We start from the raw sequence: 16,899 nt of genomic DNA on the forward strand, positions 1-16,899 counted from the left end.
TGTGGCAAACAGCAGAGTACCAAATCAGAGGAGGTTTGAATTTCCTCCCGTATTCTTCTGACAGCTTTGGCACCCAGCTATAGTTTTGGTCCACGGATCAGGCACGGTAGTGTAGCGGTTAGCATAACGCTTTATAGCGCCAGCAACCTGGTTTCAACTCCGGCCACTGTCTGTAAGGAGTTTGTACGTTCTCCCCGTGTCTGCGTGGGTTTCCTCCGGGTGCTTCGGTTTCCTCCCACGTTCCAAAGACATACAGGTTAGGAAGTTGTGGGCATGCTATGTTGGCGCCAGGGAGCGTGGTGACACTTGCGGGCTGCCCTCAGAACACTCAATACAAAAAGATGCATTTCACTGTGTGTTTCGATGTACATGTGACTGATAAAGATATCTTGTCTTATATTATCCTCTTACTGTATTGTGGTTGATTGGCTGATCAAATTTGCCACTGAGCCGGTGAACCTAGACAATTGCCAGAGATGCACCTGTTTGTCTTTATTGGGTTAAAGTTCTTCCCTACCTCCTTGGTGCCCTCCTGCTCACAGTAAAATGACACCTCAAAGCGCCCCTGAACTTCAGCACATCTCCTGGCCCAATGAACTGAGACCAGCCCCTGGCTCCTACAGTCCTGAACTTCCTGCTGCTCCTGATCCCTTCTCCATCCTCCCCGATGCTCACTGAACCAAAAACATTTACCAGTCCTCCCTCACTTGGAATTCCAATCCTCTTTGCTCCCAATCCAGCCAGCCCTCAAACGTTGGATTCCAATGCCCTACAAACTTGGCCACCTGCTCCTAAGCCCCTCTCATGAAAGAAGGACTGGGCGACACACTTGCAGCTGCCAAACTCTGCAACTCTAAGCCTTTTGCATTATCACACTAATTCTCCATCAGTCCAAAGTACCCTAATGGGTGCAATGGAATTTCTCAGCAAGTAAGGCCAGCTAAGATTGGAGCTGTCTAGCCATACCTGGTCCTTCATTCCTGTTGAGGAATAAAGATAGGAAATGCTGGAGACACAGGGATACTGAGGTGACTGGCTGTTACTGAACCATCTGCTTGATAGACTAATAATGAGGGCAGTTAGAGAGAGAAAAAAAAACATATAGGGACATGTAAAAACTGTGAATTGGAGAAATATTGGGTTTGAATGCCAACATTTGATGCCTCCAAGCAAGCTCCTCAAATATGGCTTGCTCTGAGGTGCAAAAAACTGCTGGAGGAACTCCACAGGTCAAGCAGCATCTGTGGAGGCAGCGGGATAGTCGAAGTTTCAGGTCGAGACTCTGCAGCTACAGTTTCTTGCGCCTCCTTGCTCTGAGGTAGAAGAGCTGCCCAGCTACATTCAGTGGCCCACACAATGTACAGGAGTCATTCACCACATGGTTACCTGAAAATCTTCATTTGATAGGTAGGTTTCCAGTTTCTGAGGGTCAACTCCTTCTGGGAGGGGTCTGGACATAATCTCCTCCAAGGAGTACTGTGTCTTACACAGTCTCAATAAAGCATCCTGAACCAAGAGCACTTTGTTCATGACGTCCTGCCCCACCTGAATCACAAAAGAAATGAATTATCACTAACATGAATAAACTATATTTGGATAGTTCAGAGCATTTCGGAAATGGCAGTAGTGAATCGACGGTTCATTTTCCATCTGCTCTCTAGTGGCCATTTTACATTGGCACAAAAAATCAAAACCTGCTCTGTTTGGAGTGCGGTGATGATAACTGATTAAGATTTGCATTTATGTAGCATCTTTTGCATTCCTTCTCAGATTGTCTCAAGGCAGTTTGTAAAGTGCTCCTGAAGTCCATCGCTTGTTGCAGTCATGGAAAGGTGGCAGCCAGTTTGCACACACCCCAACCCATAAGGTGATATTCATTAATCTGTTTATAGTTATGTTAGCCAAGTGTAAATTATGGCTTTTGCTTTAAATAGGACCATGTTACCACTATATCCACCTTATGGATGGGCCTCAGTTTAATATCACAACCAAAAGACATCCTTCTCTGGTGTGGCACTCCCTAGGCACTGCTCCAGGTAATTTTACATCCTTTTAAACAGCTGAAATTATAAATTAAGTGTAAAATCCAATTAGATCACATCAAGCATTTACACAACGGGTAGGGTCCGTGACTTAACTAGAGTGACATGATACCGTTGTCTCTGCGTTCATCTCAAGCCAGAGATGTGGGTCAGGTACAAAAACGTCTTGCACTTTTGTTCTACTTTTAACACAGCTCAAGGAGCTTTACCAGGCTAAAAGTGGCACTGAGCCTCAAAAGGAAACATTGGATTGGAAATATCTTAGAGGAGGGCACAGTTCTGAGTGCAAAGTTTCTTTGCACCATTAATCCCACTCTCCATGACCATCCTCCCCCCATGCTCTGTCACCACACCGGCAGCTACAAAACATATATTTCCACTAATTGAACTGGAGATAATCCGTAATATTCCAGGTTCTCTGCCAGACTCAGTGGGTAAGTATTGTTGAAAAGAATATCAGGAAACGGAAACATATTCAGTTTCACTGCAGGTCTGAGCCTGGGTTGCTGCTCCTGACTGCTTTCCCAGTGGAACGTGGGAATGCTGGGCACCAATAGGATTGGGATCAGTTATGATGTCCCCATTGTCAAATGACTGGCATCTTTCCAGCGTTATCCATTAATAATGTGCCTGCCCCGTGGAATTCTCAGCCATCAACTGCCCCGTTTGTGGAAAAGTCTGTGCTTCCCACATTAGTCTCATCAGACACCTCAGAACCAACAGAACCGTGGAAGCAAGTCATCCTCGACCCCAAGGGGCTACCTAAGAAGCAGAGGAAGATAACCCAAGGTACTGCAGGAGAAGTCAGGCATAATCACTCTCTTCTCCAGAATAAAAGCCATTTAATAAGAGACCCTTGTAGCTGAGAATCGCAGGTACCTGTTGTAAATTCTCCATGTCGTATTCCCACCGGGGGAAGATATTGGTGAAGGTCAATGGCTCAGCGCCAGCGTGAACCATGTACGCCTTGGGAGGCCGTCTTGGGTTCTTTTCTGATTGGACGAAACAAAGATTCCAGTTTCAAGGCATTATTGACTACATCAGTTCAAGGTTTCTGCCTCATCTGGTTTACTGCATGACTGACCTGTGCAATAGTGGAGGGCCGTCTCCATGGCGCACTTTCGCTCCATGTCCCATCGAATCTTTGCCGAGCCTGTGCTTTTGCTTTCGGGTGGCCACCAACCCTGCCACAAGTAAACTTCGAACCGGTTGTCCAGGAGGAACAGAGCTAGAGGAACAGAGCAGAGACAAGGTGACATCGATGTACCGGCAACTCTGCGGGTATTAGGGAGGGAAGCTAAGTTTGATGCATTTAAATACAAGCCTCAAGTACTCCCCTCATCTGCCCATCTGAAACCGACTCACAGATCCGAGCAGGATATGGGGAATCGGAGGCTTCAGTCTGACACCAAAGGACAACTCGTTACTGAGCAGAGAGGATCTGGGTGGATCCTTGTGGCAGGAGAGATCATGAATATCCTGTAGGCCCATTTGGTTCATTCTGGGCTCACAAGGGATTGTTTTGTGCTTACCTCAGGGGGAACTTTGGAATTAAGGTGAAAGGCAGGGTAACAACAGCCATGGTGGGTTACAACTGATTCACAAGACCACAGGCACAGAGCCCTACCAGTTTCAAATCGCAGTCAGGATCTCAAGAAGAGGAAGTTTTAACTGAGTGCAAGAGAAAAGTGAGAAACAATTAAAGTGGCGGGCAAAATGAGAAAGAGAGAAAGAGAGAACCACCAGAGAAGTGGTGGGAAAGAAAAGAGAAATAGGGCATAGGAAAAGAAAAGAGTCTTTGAAAAATTGTAAGAGAGGAAGATAAGCAAGCGGTGAAAGGTTCCCTGACGAGGCAAGAATGTGGAGTTCAGGCGGCAGTGAGATCAGCCAAGACTTTATCAAAGCAGAGCACGCTGGATAGCCAAGTAGCCGATTCCTGCGACTAAGCTGAGTGCATTTTTGCAGGTAATTTATATATTTTTTTACAAAGTTTATGTATAATTTGTATGCATGAATTTTGAAACCAACTTTGGGCTAGAAATTGTACCGTGCCTAACAAAGGGCATTAAAGGGGTAGTGAGCTGTGGGCCTGAGAGAGAACCTTAGCAACAACATTCTATCACACACAAGGCATAGGTGTACGATCAAACTGGCCTGGAATGCTTAAATATTCACAGGCCTTTTGTCCTCAAGCTCCTCCTTACTGTGAATTAGGGGATGGGGGAGAGAATTACACCCATAATTGGGGGGGCAGTAGGGCAGGGGCAATCAGGCCAGGGCCAGGGGGGGTTCGGGGTAGTAATCATGGCATGGGGGGAGTGAGGGGTGGGTATAGTTAGTCAGGATGATTGGTCAGGAAGGTAATGGTGTTGGGAGGGGTGGGGTTCTTAGCTGGAGATGGCCCAGGTCTGTCGTGAGGGCAGTCATGGTGGGTGGGACAGGGTGACCTTTGAGGTACTGGAATGCAGTATTGGGTGGCCCATCCAATCTCATTCTTGATTTATTCTGAGGTAGTGGTGTTAAGTACAACTGGGTGATGTCAGAAGAAAGTTAAGAGTCAGCCAGATTGCTCTGTACCTGGAGTCACATACAGGGGCCAGAACAGGTCAGGGTGGGGGAAGTTCCTTCTCTTAAGTCATTGGCCACATCACAACAGTGAGTACACTCCAAAAAGTTGTGAAGGGTTTGGGGTGTGGTGAGTATGTGAAAGGCAAGTCTCTTTGATGTTTTGAGTCCTTATCCTTCCCTGACACTCAGCAGGGTAATACACCAATCTTACAGCAAGTACACACCTGGCTGAGGAATAGAGTAGAGGTCCTCCTGCAAGAATGGCATGGCCATCACACCATTAGGGATGCGTGAAGGACTTAGCTGCTCTGTCACAGTAAACTCCCCTGAGGAAGCAGTCAGCCTGAAGAGTCGTACAGTGAAGTTATACTTCCCTGGATCTGCGAGATGTAAAAATAACAAAGTCACACAACAGAGTGAGAAACTTGGACCCACATGTGGTTCCACCGAGAGTGTCAGCATATCAACCCACAGTTCTGGGCAATGTAGAACCTAATATCACAGGGCATCACAACAGTGAACAAACAATCTGGATCCAACAGACAATATAATCAGAGCCTAGTGAACCTTGACCTGACACTCCCCTGCACAAAATCCAGAGACTCTAGGCTTGACACTCCCCTACACAAAGCCCTAGTGAATGTACTATCCCCTAAGCTCGGTGTGTTGTCCATTACCTTGTAACATGCAGTCATATGCTTTTCGATCTGGTTGCCCCAGTGCATGCCAGAATTCTGGCAGTTCTGAACCTTCATCCAACTCACACACTGTCACTTCCATCCTGCTCCACAGGCCCAGCTCCTGAGGTGGTCTAAGGAAGAAAGGATCATGCATTAAAACCAAGCCTTAGCACAACTCAGCACAGCAGTGAAACTTGGTTGTATTAGCTGGCCAGGCAAATCCAGAAAACTTGTTCAGAGCAAGTTTGATCAAACAGCAAGTAGCTGATTAATCTACATTAGTCAGGTTGGTTAAGGGATAAATGTTGACTAGGGCATTGGGAGAACTTCCAGCCCTAGGCACTCCACACGACTTCCACATGATCAAAGACAAACAAGTTGAATACCTTTGAGGGCCTGCTGAAAGGTCATCCTGGTTTGTGCATTTAATTCCAGGAGTTAGTGAGGGCTGGAAATTCAATTTGGGACTTTGGAGGTGTGACTGTCATTACCCGAGCTAATTTCAGATTAATCGCAATGGAAGGGAACAGGATCCGAAATCAATTCAGTCACAAAATCAATTCTGTATTGTGATTTATTTTGTATTTTTTCAATTTCCTTCCAGAATTTTGATCCCCTCTCCTCGAGGAGATCAGGTCAATCATAGAATCAGGGAATTACAGAGGGATACAGCATGGAAACTGATCCTTCAGCTAACCGAGGCCACACTGACCATCAAGCACCTATTTACACTGATCCTGGTGCACAGTAACTGGGATGTAGGGTGGTTTTACTCCCTCAGTCACAAAGATGCTGAGGTTAACAGCAGAAACTTAATCATTGCTCTTTGAGTTGAAGCAGCTCAGACCTGCAGCGGACTGGATATGTTTCTGTTTCCTGATGTTTTTTTCAACCCTGTTTACCCACAGAGTCTGGCAGAAAACCTGGAATTATCAAGGATTGGCTCCAGTTCATCTGATGGAAATGTATATGTATTGTAGCTTCCAGTGCTGTGACAGAGCCTGGGGAAGGGACGGCTGCGGAGGGTGGGATTAGTGGTGGGGGGGATCTTTGTACTCGAAGCTGTGGTGAGGTGCAGAGTGCAGCACAATGGAGCACCCGGGTCCAGCAACCCGGGTTCGATCCTGTCCTCTGGTGCTATCTGTGTGGAGTGTGTACATTCTCCCTGTGACCACACAGGTTTCCCCTGGGTGCTTTGGTATCATCCAGTCATAGAATCGTGCAGCATAGAAATAGGCCCTTCAGCCAGCTGCATCCATACTCTGATATTTCTGCCCATCTACACTAATTCTATTTGCCCATATTAGACCCATATCCTTCTGTACCTTGCCTATTTAAAGGTCTCTCTAAATATCTCTTAAAAGCAGCGATTGTATCTGATCCCACCACCTCCTCTGGCAGCTCATTCCAAACATTAACCACTCTTGTGTAAAAAACTGACCCCTCAGATCCCCTTTAAAACTCCTTCCTCTCAGCTTAATCCTATGCCCTCTTGTTTTTGACGTCCCTGCCTGGTGAATCTCCTCTGCACTCTCTCCAGCTCAGTGTGGCGACCAGAACTGCCCACGATATTCCAAGTGCATCCTAACCAGTGTCCAAACTCTTCTATTCTATGCCCCGAATTCTCCCTGTGACCACACAGGTTTCTCCTGGGTGCTTTGGTTTCATAGAGTCATAGAATTGTGCAGCATAGAAATAGGCCCTACAGCCAACTGTATCCGTACCCTGATATTTCTGCCCATCTACACTAATTCTATTTGCATATACCTTCTCCACTACCCTATTGATCTGTGTTGCCACTTTCAGAGAACAATGGACTTGGACCCCAAGGTCCCTCTGTTTATCAACATTCCATAGAGCCCTCCCATTTACTGTATATGTCCTCCCCCTATCTGACTTCCCAAAATGCACAAAACAGTCCCATATCCCAAAGACGTGCTGGTTGGTAGGTTAATTGGCCACTGTAAATTGTCCTTAGTGTGTGTACAAAGAGTGGTAGAATCTGGGGGGAGCTGATGGGAATGTGGGGAGCATAAAATAGGATCAGTGTAAATTGGTGCTTGGTGGTCAGTGTAGATGGAGTTTGGTGGGCCGAAGGGCCTCCATGAGAAGAAGGATTGGTCCACTCACCGAGAGAGGCAGCAGCCAGGGAAGGCATCTGTTTTGGAACCAGCTGCCTGGAAAATCAAACCTGATTGAAAACCAAGGTGATAACCTCCCTATTACTGCATCGCCCGCAGATTGTTCCTGGGTACCCACGGTGTGGGGAACCACAAAGCCAGCGTTTTAGATTGTGGAAATAAAAACGAGTGCACACAAAGTTGATGCTTTTGCAATTATTTACCCTTGGAGGAGGAGGGAGGTGATGATGAAACACATTCCTTAATGTAAAGGGAACTTTCTTTAATCTCTCCAACAATTTTCTGTAAGTAATGTCTTTCTTACCGGTCCTTAATATGATTGGCTGCATTCCTGCCAACCTCTCTTACATTGGACTGAGCTTTGCAGCCGTGCCACAGATATATCAAAGCCTGCTGGGTGTTCACCAGGACAAGTGAACCCCTTGAGCGTAGACTGCTGCAGTCACACTCCACCTCCAGGAGGCGCCCCTCCACCGGTACCTCGCCCTGCACTATGTACAGTCGCCAGATTCCTGCAGAAGACAGAAGGCAGGTAAACACAGAGTGAATGTTTATAACGTCTTGGACCCCGTGACAACATACACTGAAGAGCAGGGAACTTTTCCCTGATATCATGGGCATAATATGCGCCTCAAACAGCATCAGTAAAATAGCCGCTATGGCAATTATTTCCTCACTGTTTGTGGGCATTACAATAAAGACTGCACACCAGACGTGGTTCCAAACTGCTTTAGGATGCTGAAGGATCAAAATAAGGACAATTTCTCTTTATTATGCCCCCAACGTTCCAAAATGCTTTAGAGATGATGGATTCTTCTGTGAAGGAGGGATACACACACAGGGGCAAAGATAATTTGCACAGAGAACAGTTTCAAATAAATGACCAGTGTTGCCTGAGGTTGGGAATTGGCCAGGATAATGACAACGCTCCCTTAAAACAGCACCTTGAATTTTTTTGACATCCAGCTGAACAGGTCTCTGGGCCTGCACTAATGTCCACGTGTTACTCCCTCATCGCTGCATGCAACTCCCAGATTGGTTTACACACTCAAGGCTTCTTGAGAATCCATGAACTCACAACATTCAGACTCAGGCAGAAGGTTAAGACATAATGCCCAGTTGCCTCATGAATGCTATTTAATGTTTCCTTTGTTACTTCTGCCAAGGTCATGTTCTTTACAGAGTATGAATGCAAAAGAAACAACAGGAAATCTCATGTCAGTAAAACTGATTATATAGAGAAGAGAGGGGATATAAATGAGAGAGTCTGGAGGTGGTGGTAGAGGGGGATTGGGTCATATTGAACATAAAGTAAAAGGCTGACAGAAAGTTGGGAGCATAACATATATGCCTGATGGAACTACCAGAGATTAAAAAGCTTGTGAGAGATATATAATGGGATTGATTTCACTGTCAGCAATTTTACAATGTCAGACTAAGTCAACATTAGCCGAATGTTCAAAGACATGCAGGTATCCAGATGGAAATGGTTCCTTCTCTCAATTATCTGCCATAACATCGTCAAAATCCTTGCAGTTTTTTAATAAAATGCTTCTTTTGCTAAATACAATCCACTTTCTTTGCCTTCCCCAACTCCTGATAAAAAGTTCGCAACACAAACCTTGAGGTATTCTTATTTTATCCCTTCTGCCACTGTGGACGATCATTCCCCCTTGGAACAGCTGAAGAAAGCAGGGGGGCTCCTTTCCCTGTGACACCAGCACCTAGGAAACAGCACCAACATTGAATCCTCTTGGCAACCCTGTATTAACTCAGAGATTTTGGTTCAAGAAAGTATCAACTCAGAGAACTGAAAATAATTGATGCTTTATGGTGTAGTGTTGCATATTGTGTTTCTAATGAACAGTTCATTGCGTAGTGTCTATGAAACAGAATGATAACAAGTGAACAAAGGCAAGAAGGCAACTCTGGCTGCTGATCTCCCGTACTTCCCTTGTTTCCTTTTGACACAGAAGGAGGCCATTTGGCCCATCAAGCCAGAGCAATCCCATCAATGCCATTCCTCCATTTATTTTCCTGGAACCACACTTTTGCATGCCCAACTCCCCCTATTTTCCTACCAATCATCTACTCTTGGGGTAACTTACAGCAGCCAATTAACCCACCAGGAAGCGTGCTATGGGATGTGCCCAACAGGCCAGTCTATACTAATAGAGAGAAAATCTGAGCCAAAATCAGAGATGGGTGAGTGGTACAAATGGCCACTGATGACTTAGACAGAGAGAGGGTGTTACCTAATGTTGGAGAATTTGTTATTGAGTCCTGCAGGCAGCAACATGTCCAGGCAGAAAATGAGGTGTTGTTCCTCAAGCATGCACTGGACCTAGCTGTAACAGTTCACTACAGTCCTGCGATTAGCAACACATAACACAGCAAAGAAGCATAATGAGCTTCCAATTGCCACATTAACTCATTTGGTCTCGCACTATCAGAGATATTTCCTTTGCTCTAACAATCCCTCCCTCATTTTCACTAAGAATATAATCTGACTTGTTTTCTCTCTTTCCCAGTTCTGACAAAGGGTCTCGAACCTGAAACATAGAACATAGAACAGTACAGCATAGGAACAGGCTCTCTGGCCCACGATGTCTGTGCTGACCATGATGTCAATCCAAACTAACCCCATCTGCCTGCACATGGTCTATATCCCTCCATTCCCTGCCTGTTCATGTGCCTGTCTAAAGGCCTCTTCTATGTATCTGCTCCCACTACCTCCCCTGGCAGCATATTCTAGGCACCTGCCACTCTCTGTGTAATGAACTTACCTTGGAAATATCTTTTAAACTTTCTGCCGCTCACTGTAAAGCTACGCCCTCTAGTATTTGACATTTCCACCTTGGGGAAAAGCTTCTGACCTATCTATGCCTCTCGTAATATTGTGCACTTCTATCAGGTCACCCCTCAGCCTCTGACGCTCCAGAGAAAACAATCCAAGTTTGTCCAACCTCCCCTTATAGTTAATACTCTCTAATCCAGGCAACATCCTGGCGAACCTCTTCTGCACCCTCCCCAAAACCTCCACACCCTTCCTGTAATGCGGTGACCAGAAACCTCTTTCTCTTTCCACAGATTCTGCCTGACCTGCTGAGCATTTCCAGCATTTTCTGCTTGTATTTCAGATTTACCGCGTCTGCTGTACTATGATTTTTGGATTCACCACCCTGCATCAGAATGGAAAACGTTGGAGTGATTATACCTTCGCAGCGCACATGGAGGTGGGGAAGGACGACGGTGGTGGAAAGAAAAGTGGCAGGGTGATTGAGCAGAAAGCAGCAGAGATTAAATGACAGGAAGAGTTGTCGGAGCAAGTTAACAAGGGTGGGTGATGGAATTGGTGGAGGAAAAAGTGAGGAGTCCAGAGCAAGTGTTAATCACACAATCCTTATCCATACCTGCTCGCCGAATAAATGGGAACAATGGTTCTGATCTGAACTTGTTGAAGGTGGTTGAGTCTACAATGTTAAACCAGAAAATGAAGCGAGATCCTCAACCTTACACTGGGCTTCTTTAGAACAATGCAAGAGGCAAAGTCTCATGAGGTTAGAATGGAATTGGGAAGGTGAATTAACACGGCAAGTGGCTGTGGTCCTGGGTCTGAGCAGAGAGGTTCCACAGGGCCATTGTCCAATTTGCGTTACTGTCTCTCCACTGTACAGGACACCACATTATGAGTGGGGAACACGACGTATTGAAGGAATCACAAACTGCTGTTTCTCCTAGCAGTGCCTGGGGTTCTGAATGCTGTGAAGAGAGGAGGTAAAACGGCAAGTATTGTATCTCCTGCCTTTTCATGTAGAAAGGACAAGGGTAGCTAGGGGGGATGAATGGGAGGGGATCAGAATATCACCAATGGATAGGTCCTCTCTAATAGCCAGTGAATCCTTTTGGAAAATCTACATGTGTGAGGACACTAGGTGGAACTAACATCTAACTCAGGTGTTCCTTTGTCACAAGGTCTGTTGATATTCTTCGACAAGGCTTGCACGTGAAGAACAACATGGTAACCATCTACATCCCTTGGAAAGGAAAACGCTAGTTTGACATGGACAGCGGTTCCTAATCCTATAATTTCCCAGTTTGATGGTAAAATGACACTGGAATGATCTGATTGGACAGGGTGATTTCCCTCTAAGGCCTCCCGCACCGTCTCACACACTCATCCTGCTTTCCTGTGTTCACTTATAGAACAGCAGGCCTCCACCTACTTGAATCCCCAGCATCAGATCACATCACGATATAGCAGATCCAGGTAGATCAGATCCTACCTGTGCTTCTCTGTCCTTTCCCAGCTCCACAGTCATCAGCGCAGAAGCTCCTTTGCCACTGATGCTTGACTGGCCACCCTGCCAGAAGAAATAGGCAGATCGCTCCTTCCCGGAACCGGTACAGCTCAGTTGATCTGGTGTTTGTCGCTTTGCCACTGCAGAGGAACACAGTGAGATGCTGACTGCATCAGACTGAGACATAGCTTCCTTATAGAACGGCAAGCCAGCACCCACTTGAATTCCCAATATCCGATCACATTATAGACCAGTTCCATGTAGATCAAATCCTACGTCATCCTGCAGAACCTCATGCTTCTTCTTTCCAGCCATGAAGAAGGAGATGAATTTGCCAGCCTTGCCCTTAGAGTCTTTACCACATCTAAGCTCCGTTGTGTGCTGTAAACCCTAATACATTGCTGATAATCCCAGTACCATATGGGCACAGAGGCAGAGAAATTCATAGCCACTGCTGTGGGTGACAGGTTCTGACCCTGACCTACACCTGCAGTGTGACTGCAGCATGAGGAAGGTCCCCATGAGCACCTCCTTTGAGAAAGGGAGTCCCCCTTGAACGTAGATCCTCACTGAGGTAGGAGAAGGGGAACTAGCCCCTAAAGATACCTCTGAGCTGCTCCAATAAGAACAGAAAAATGTGAGGAACACTCAGCAGGTCGGGCAACATCAGTGAAGAGAGAAATAATGTTTCAGGTCAAAGGTCAGATCTTCTAATCAGTCACCAACACACCTGCAAATTAGTGATGATCCATCTAAAAATCTCAGAATGTGCTGATAGGGCAGTTCTGATGAAAGCTTGCTGATCCAAAACTCTGCTTTTCTCCCTCCACAGATGTTGCCTGCCCTGCTGAGTTTTCCCAACATTTTCTGATTTTATAGCAGATTTCCATCATCTGCAGGTTTTGTTTCTTTTCAATCCTTGCCTATGGGCTCCAAGAGAAAGGTTTCTCCCTCCCCTCCCTCTCCTTCTCCTCCCGCCCGGAGCTCTGCACTCTGTGCCCTCTCATAATGCTCTTGAACGACCATCAAAGCCCTTACTGGTACAAAAAAACTGCAGTTGCTGGAAATCTGAAACAAAATCAGATCAGGCAGCTTCTGTGGGGAGAGAAACAGGGTTAAACTCTCAGGTCAAGTGGAAAAACAAGTGTTTTAGATGCAGGGAGAGGGAGGATGGAGAGAACAGTCTGTGACATGATGCAGAGCAAAGTTGTCCAGGTAAAAAATAATAACCTGCAATTTAAATAGAAAAAAATACACTTTCTCTCCGAACAATTGCAACCCACGCTGTTGCAGAGAGAACGTGCAAACTCCAGAGACAGCACCGGAGATCAGGACTGAACTAGCTGAGCAACTGTCTCACCCTAATTTAGTTACATTTTTCTAAACTTGAATGCTTTAATGGTCCCCTAGCTTCCTTTGCTCTCCCATCCACCACAAACACCCTCATCGAAAGCTCTGTTACCTACACCTTCCCACTCCCCCCATCAGAAACCATGTCTTCAGCTCCCTAGCCCCCAAACTCAGGAATTCCCTCCCTAACAGAGTTGAGACATCTTACTGAAATGAATGGACCCTGGTGTGACCACGCCTGGAATGTTGTGTACAGATCTGATCGTTCCACCTATGGAAGGATGTACTGCATCAGAAGAAGTGCAAGTAAATTTCACCAAATTGGTCCCTGGAGGGGAGATTAAACAGATTGGGCCTACACTCTTCAGAGTTTAGAAGAATGAGAGGTAATCTCATTGAAATCCTCAAAATTCTTACTGAGTTTGTACAGCGTAAAGGCAGGGTTGACGTTTCCCCTGGCTGAGGTGTCTAGAACCAGGGGCCACAGCCTCAAACTAAGGAGTTGACCATTCAGCACAGTGACGAGAAGAGGTTTCTTCATCCAGAAAGTGGTGAGTCTTTGGAATTCGCCGCCCGAAACAGCTATGGGGGTTCGATCACTGAGTATATTCAGAATCAGGTTTATTACCACTGACATACGTCATGAAATTTGTTGTTTTGTGACAGCAGTACAGTGCAAGACATAAAAATTACTGTAAGTTAATAAAAAATAAATAAATAAAATGGTGCAAAAGAGGAATTACGAGGTAGAGTTCATGGGTTCATGGACCATCCAGAAATTTGACGGCGCATCATTATTCAAGATATAGATCGATAGATTTTTGGATCTCAAGGAAATCAAGGGCTGTGGTGCAGGAAAATGGCGCTGGGGTAAAAAGCCCACCATAACCTTATTGGATGCAGGGCAGGCATGAGGGGCTAAATGGTCCACTTCAACTTCCATCTCTTATGTAGTAAAGCCTGTGTTTCTTTAACTTCTTCTCCTCCTCTAGGATCCTCTTATTCTGCTGTAAGGAAGTTTTGGTCACCGGTCCTCAGTGTCTAATCTTGTTAGATAATTTTCCTGTGAGGTGCTTCACGATGTTTTGAAAGGTGCTGTACAAATCCAAGCTGCTGCTGCTCGCCAATGGGCAGCACTGCATTTGGCCAGCAGAGGGTGCTATGATGCAACTTTAGCAAATGGTTTGTGATGCACCTCCCAGTTTTGGTCATTGGGTTTGAAGTTGCACAAAACTTCCTGGACCCATGCATTCAGTCTCCAGCTTCAACACAGACGAAGCCTTGAAAGCCAAATGGGACTTAGAAGATATCACAAATAAGCAGCTGAAAGATCCAACGTAGAGGGTGCCTATCTTTGAGCTTCTTCATAGTTCATAGTTATCTCTACATTCATGGCAGACATGCACAAATGGTGTGAAGGTGGAAGGGTTTCTTCAATGTGTGTCCACGGTAATCAGGAGAAGACAATGGAACACATCACAACACGACGAGCAATGAACACACAAGAGTTTTCACACACTGCAACCCAACATCTAAATTGTGATGGTTGCTCTACAGTTACAGGTCTCCCTCCATTATCAAAGGGGTTTGATTCCTAAGTAACCCTTTGCTGTATGGAAATTTGTATGGTGGGATGTATAGTTTTGTGGGTGATACTGGTTGCCGTGGATGGTAAGAAAAGAAATCAGAAGCTTATGCATGTTCTCCCAGTGAGGGTGCAGTAAATCAGAAGTAAGGGTCCCCCTTGTCCTCACATTTCATCCTACCAGCCTCCGTATCAAAGTCTCTTTCTAAAGCAAACTGGAGCTGTTTTCACAAGCTGAAGCTTGCAGGTCATTCATCCAGTAGCCACTGTTGTAGGTGGAAGAGTGCTGGTGCTCAGGAGTTTTTTCCCCATTGTAAATACCGGCCTTCCCTGGGTAACAAACGGGTTCTGTTTTTACAGTTGTCTTTAAGTTGATTTTGTCCATCAGTCGGAAAGTAGATAAAAGTCACTCAATATTGTAACGAATGGCATCAAAAACACATATGATTGATAAGAAAGAACAATTACTAAAAGTGGAGAGAGAGAAGAAACTAGTTCTGTTGTTTGTAGGAACAAACCTATGTAGGTACGTTGGACTTTTTAATTTAATAACACTATGGGAGCTTGTTCATATGAAGGTGTGTCCATAGGTCAGGGCGTTCTTAACAATGGTACAACCTGTACCTTGTTTATTTTAGATTTCTTCCCAATAACCCAATCGGCAATGTTTCCAAATGTGTTCCTTGCCCTTTGTTGTGATGGATGAAACCTTTGTAAAGTGACAGGTCAAATGAAAGCCATTGTTGTAGCAAAGATTTGTTGGGTGAATGCTCACTAACTGGGAGTGACCTGTACAGCAGATAACCAAATGAGACAGAGAGAGATGGAAAGAGATTCATTGCTTTACCCAGACTGCTGACTGTGTACTTCCACTGAATGACGTAAGTGTCCCCCTCGTGGAACTGGCCGTAACTCTCTCTGGGCAGCTCGCTGTGTTCAAACTCTTGAACGTGCCAGACCGCCACATCAACGGTCTTCAGCTCTGACATCCTCTCATCATCCATACGCAGCAGTCCGTACCCACGCTGCACGTTCACCCCATCCAGGACTGTTCTGCATGGCACTTGTGGGAGTGGAATCAGCAGCTTGGCATCGTATGGCTTCAGCTCATTCTGGTTCTCCAACTGTAAAACAAACAAAGGGGATTACACAAAATGTCACAATTATTGGGGGGATGTAACATCCCTCTGGTGGTGAACACATTATCACTGAAGCACAACACAGGGAACACCAGCAAACCTGCATTGCTCATTGACAGCCACTGGTGTACCGGAGAGTCCTACACTCTAGCAGTGCTTCTAACCTGCGTCATTGCCCCTAACCTACTTTGGGATTTATGAATACTTTTCTTTTCTAAAACCATTTACACAATCAAAGTTATACTGGAGGAAATAATAACCATTCCAGAGATACTGGGCAAAAGCAAATGCCACAGAGCTCTGATTAGGATTCCCAACTCAATTATTATTCAATTTTTGCATTGCCAATATTTTCTAAATACTATATTTTTAAACATTTTTTATTTTAATAGTCAAACATTGTTTTACGCTTCAGTCTTGTTATTTATGTGGCATTAAAGGAACAGAGAGCATTTAAGGGCCATATTTTGCGGAATGCTACATTAGTGTTACACTTTCATTTCAACTTCCGATTGCAGTTGAAACCCAATGATCACGTTTGCAAGTAAAACAGAAAATGGAGTTATGGTGTGATAAAGTCATACTGCACAGATTGAAGGCATGGTTGCTAAATTTGCAAATGACTCTAACATAAGTAGGAACATAAGTTGTGAAGAGGACGTAAGGAGATTTCAAAGGGATATAGAGAGGTTAAGTGAATGGGCAAAGATCTGGTTAGTGGAGTATAATGTGGAGATAAAAAAAAACATGTTATCTAAATGGCGGGAGATTCCGGAGCTCTGAGATGCAGAGGGATCCGGGTGCGTGAGTGGTAAAAGGTTAGTATGCTGGTCCTGCCAATGCTTAGGTAGGCGAACAGAAGATTAAATTTTATTGCTGGGGAACTGAATGCAAAATTAGGGAAGTTATGCTTCAGTTTTGTAGAGGGTTGCAAGAGCACATCTGGAGTATAGGATGATGTTAATGCATTGGAAGCAGTTAACATAAGATTTATTAGGCATGGCTGGAATGGGCAGGTTGTCTTCTGAGGAAAAGATGGACAGGCTAAGCTTGTATACACTATCATTTAGGGGACTTGATGGAAACATATAAA

General features: G+C 45.2%; 1 protein-coding gene across 6 annotated transcripts in view; it reads right to left on the reverse strand.

Moving 5' to 3' along the window:
* Nucleotides 1-16,899, reverse strand: part of LOC127583003 (supervillin-like) — a 120,520-nt gene that overhangs the window by 3,765 nt on the left and 99,856 nt on the right. For all 6 annotated transcript variants that reach the window (XM_052038688.1, XM_052038689.1, XM_052038685.1 and 3 more), the window contains 9 exons: nucleotides 15,515-15,791; nucleotides 11,718-11,872; nucleotides 9,053-9,155; nucleotides 7,736-7,943; nucleotides 5,288-5,421; nucleotides 4,835-4,990; nucleotides 3,127-3,270; nucleotides 2,922-3,034; nucleotides 1,387-1,545 (listed from right to left, as the gene is read on the reverse strand). In XM_052038688.1, coding sequence (XP_051894648.1) covers nucleotides 1,387-1,545; nucleotides 2,922-3,034; nucleotides 3,127-3,270; nucleotides 4,835-4,990; nucleotides 5,288-5,421; nucleotides 7,736-7,943; nucleotides 9,053-9,155; nucleotides 11,718-11,872; nucleotides 15,515-15,791 — 1,449 coding nt within the window. The remainder of the gene's footprint in view (nucleotides 1-1,386; nucleotides 1,546-2,921; nucleotides 3,035-3,126; nucleotides 3,271-4,834; nucleotides 4,991-5,287; nucleotides 5,422-7,735; nucleotides 7,944-9,052; nucleotides 9,156-11,717; nucleotides 11,873-15,514; nucleotides 15,792-16,899) is intronic.

Source organism: Pristis pectinata, chromosome 25 (genome assembly GCF_009764475.1).
Source record: "Pristis pectinata isolate sPriPec2 chromosome 25, sPriPec2.1.pri, whole genome shotgun sequence".
Taxonomy (NCBI): domain Eukaryota; kingdom Metazoa; phylum Chordata; class Chondrichthyes; order Rhinopristiformes; family Pristidae; genus Pristis; species Pristis pectinata.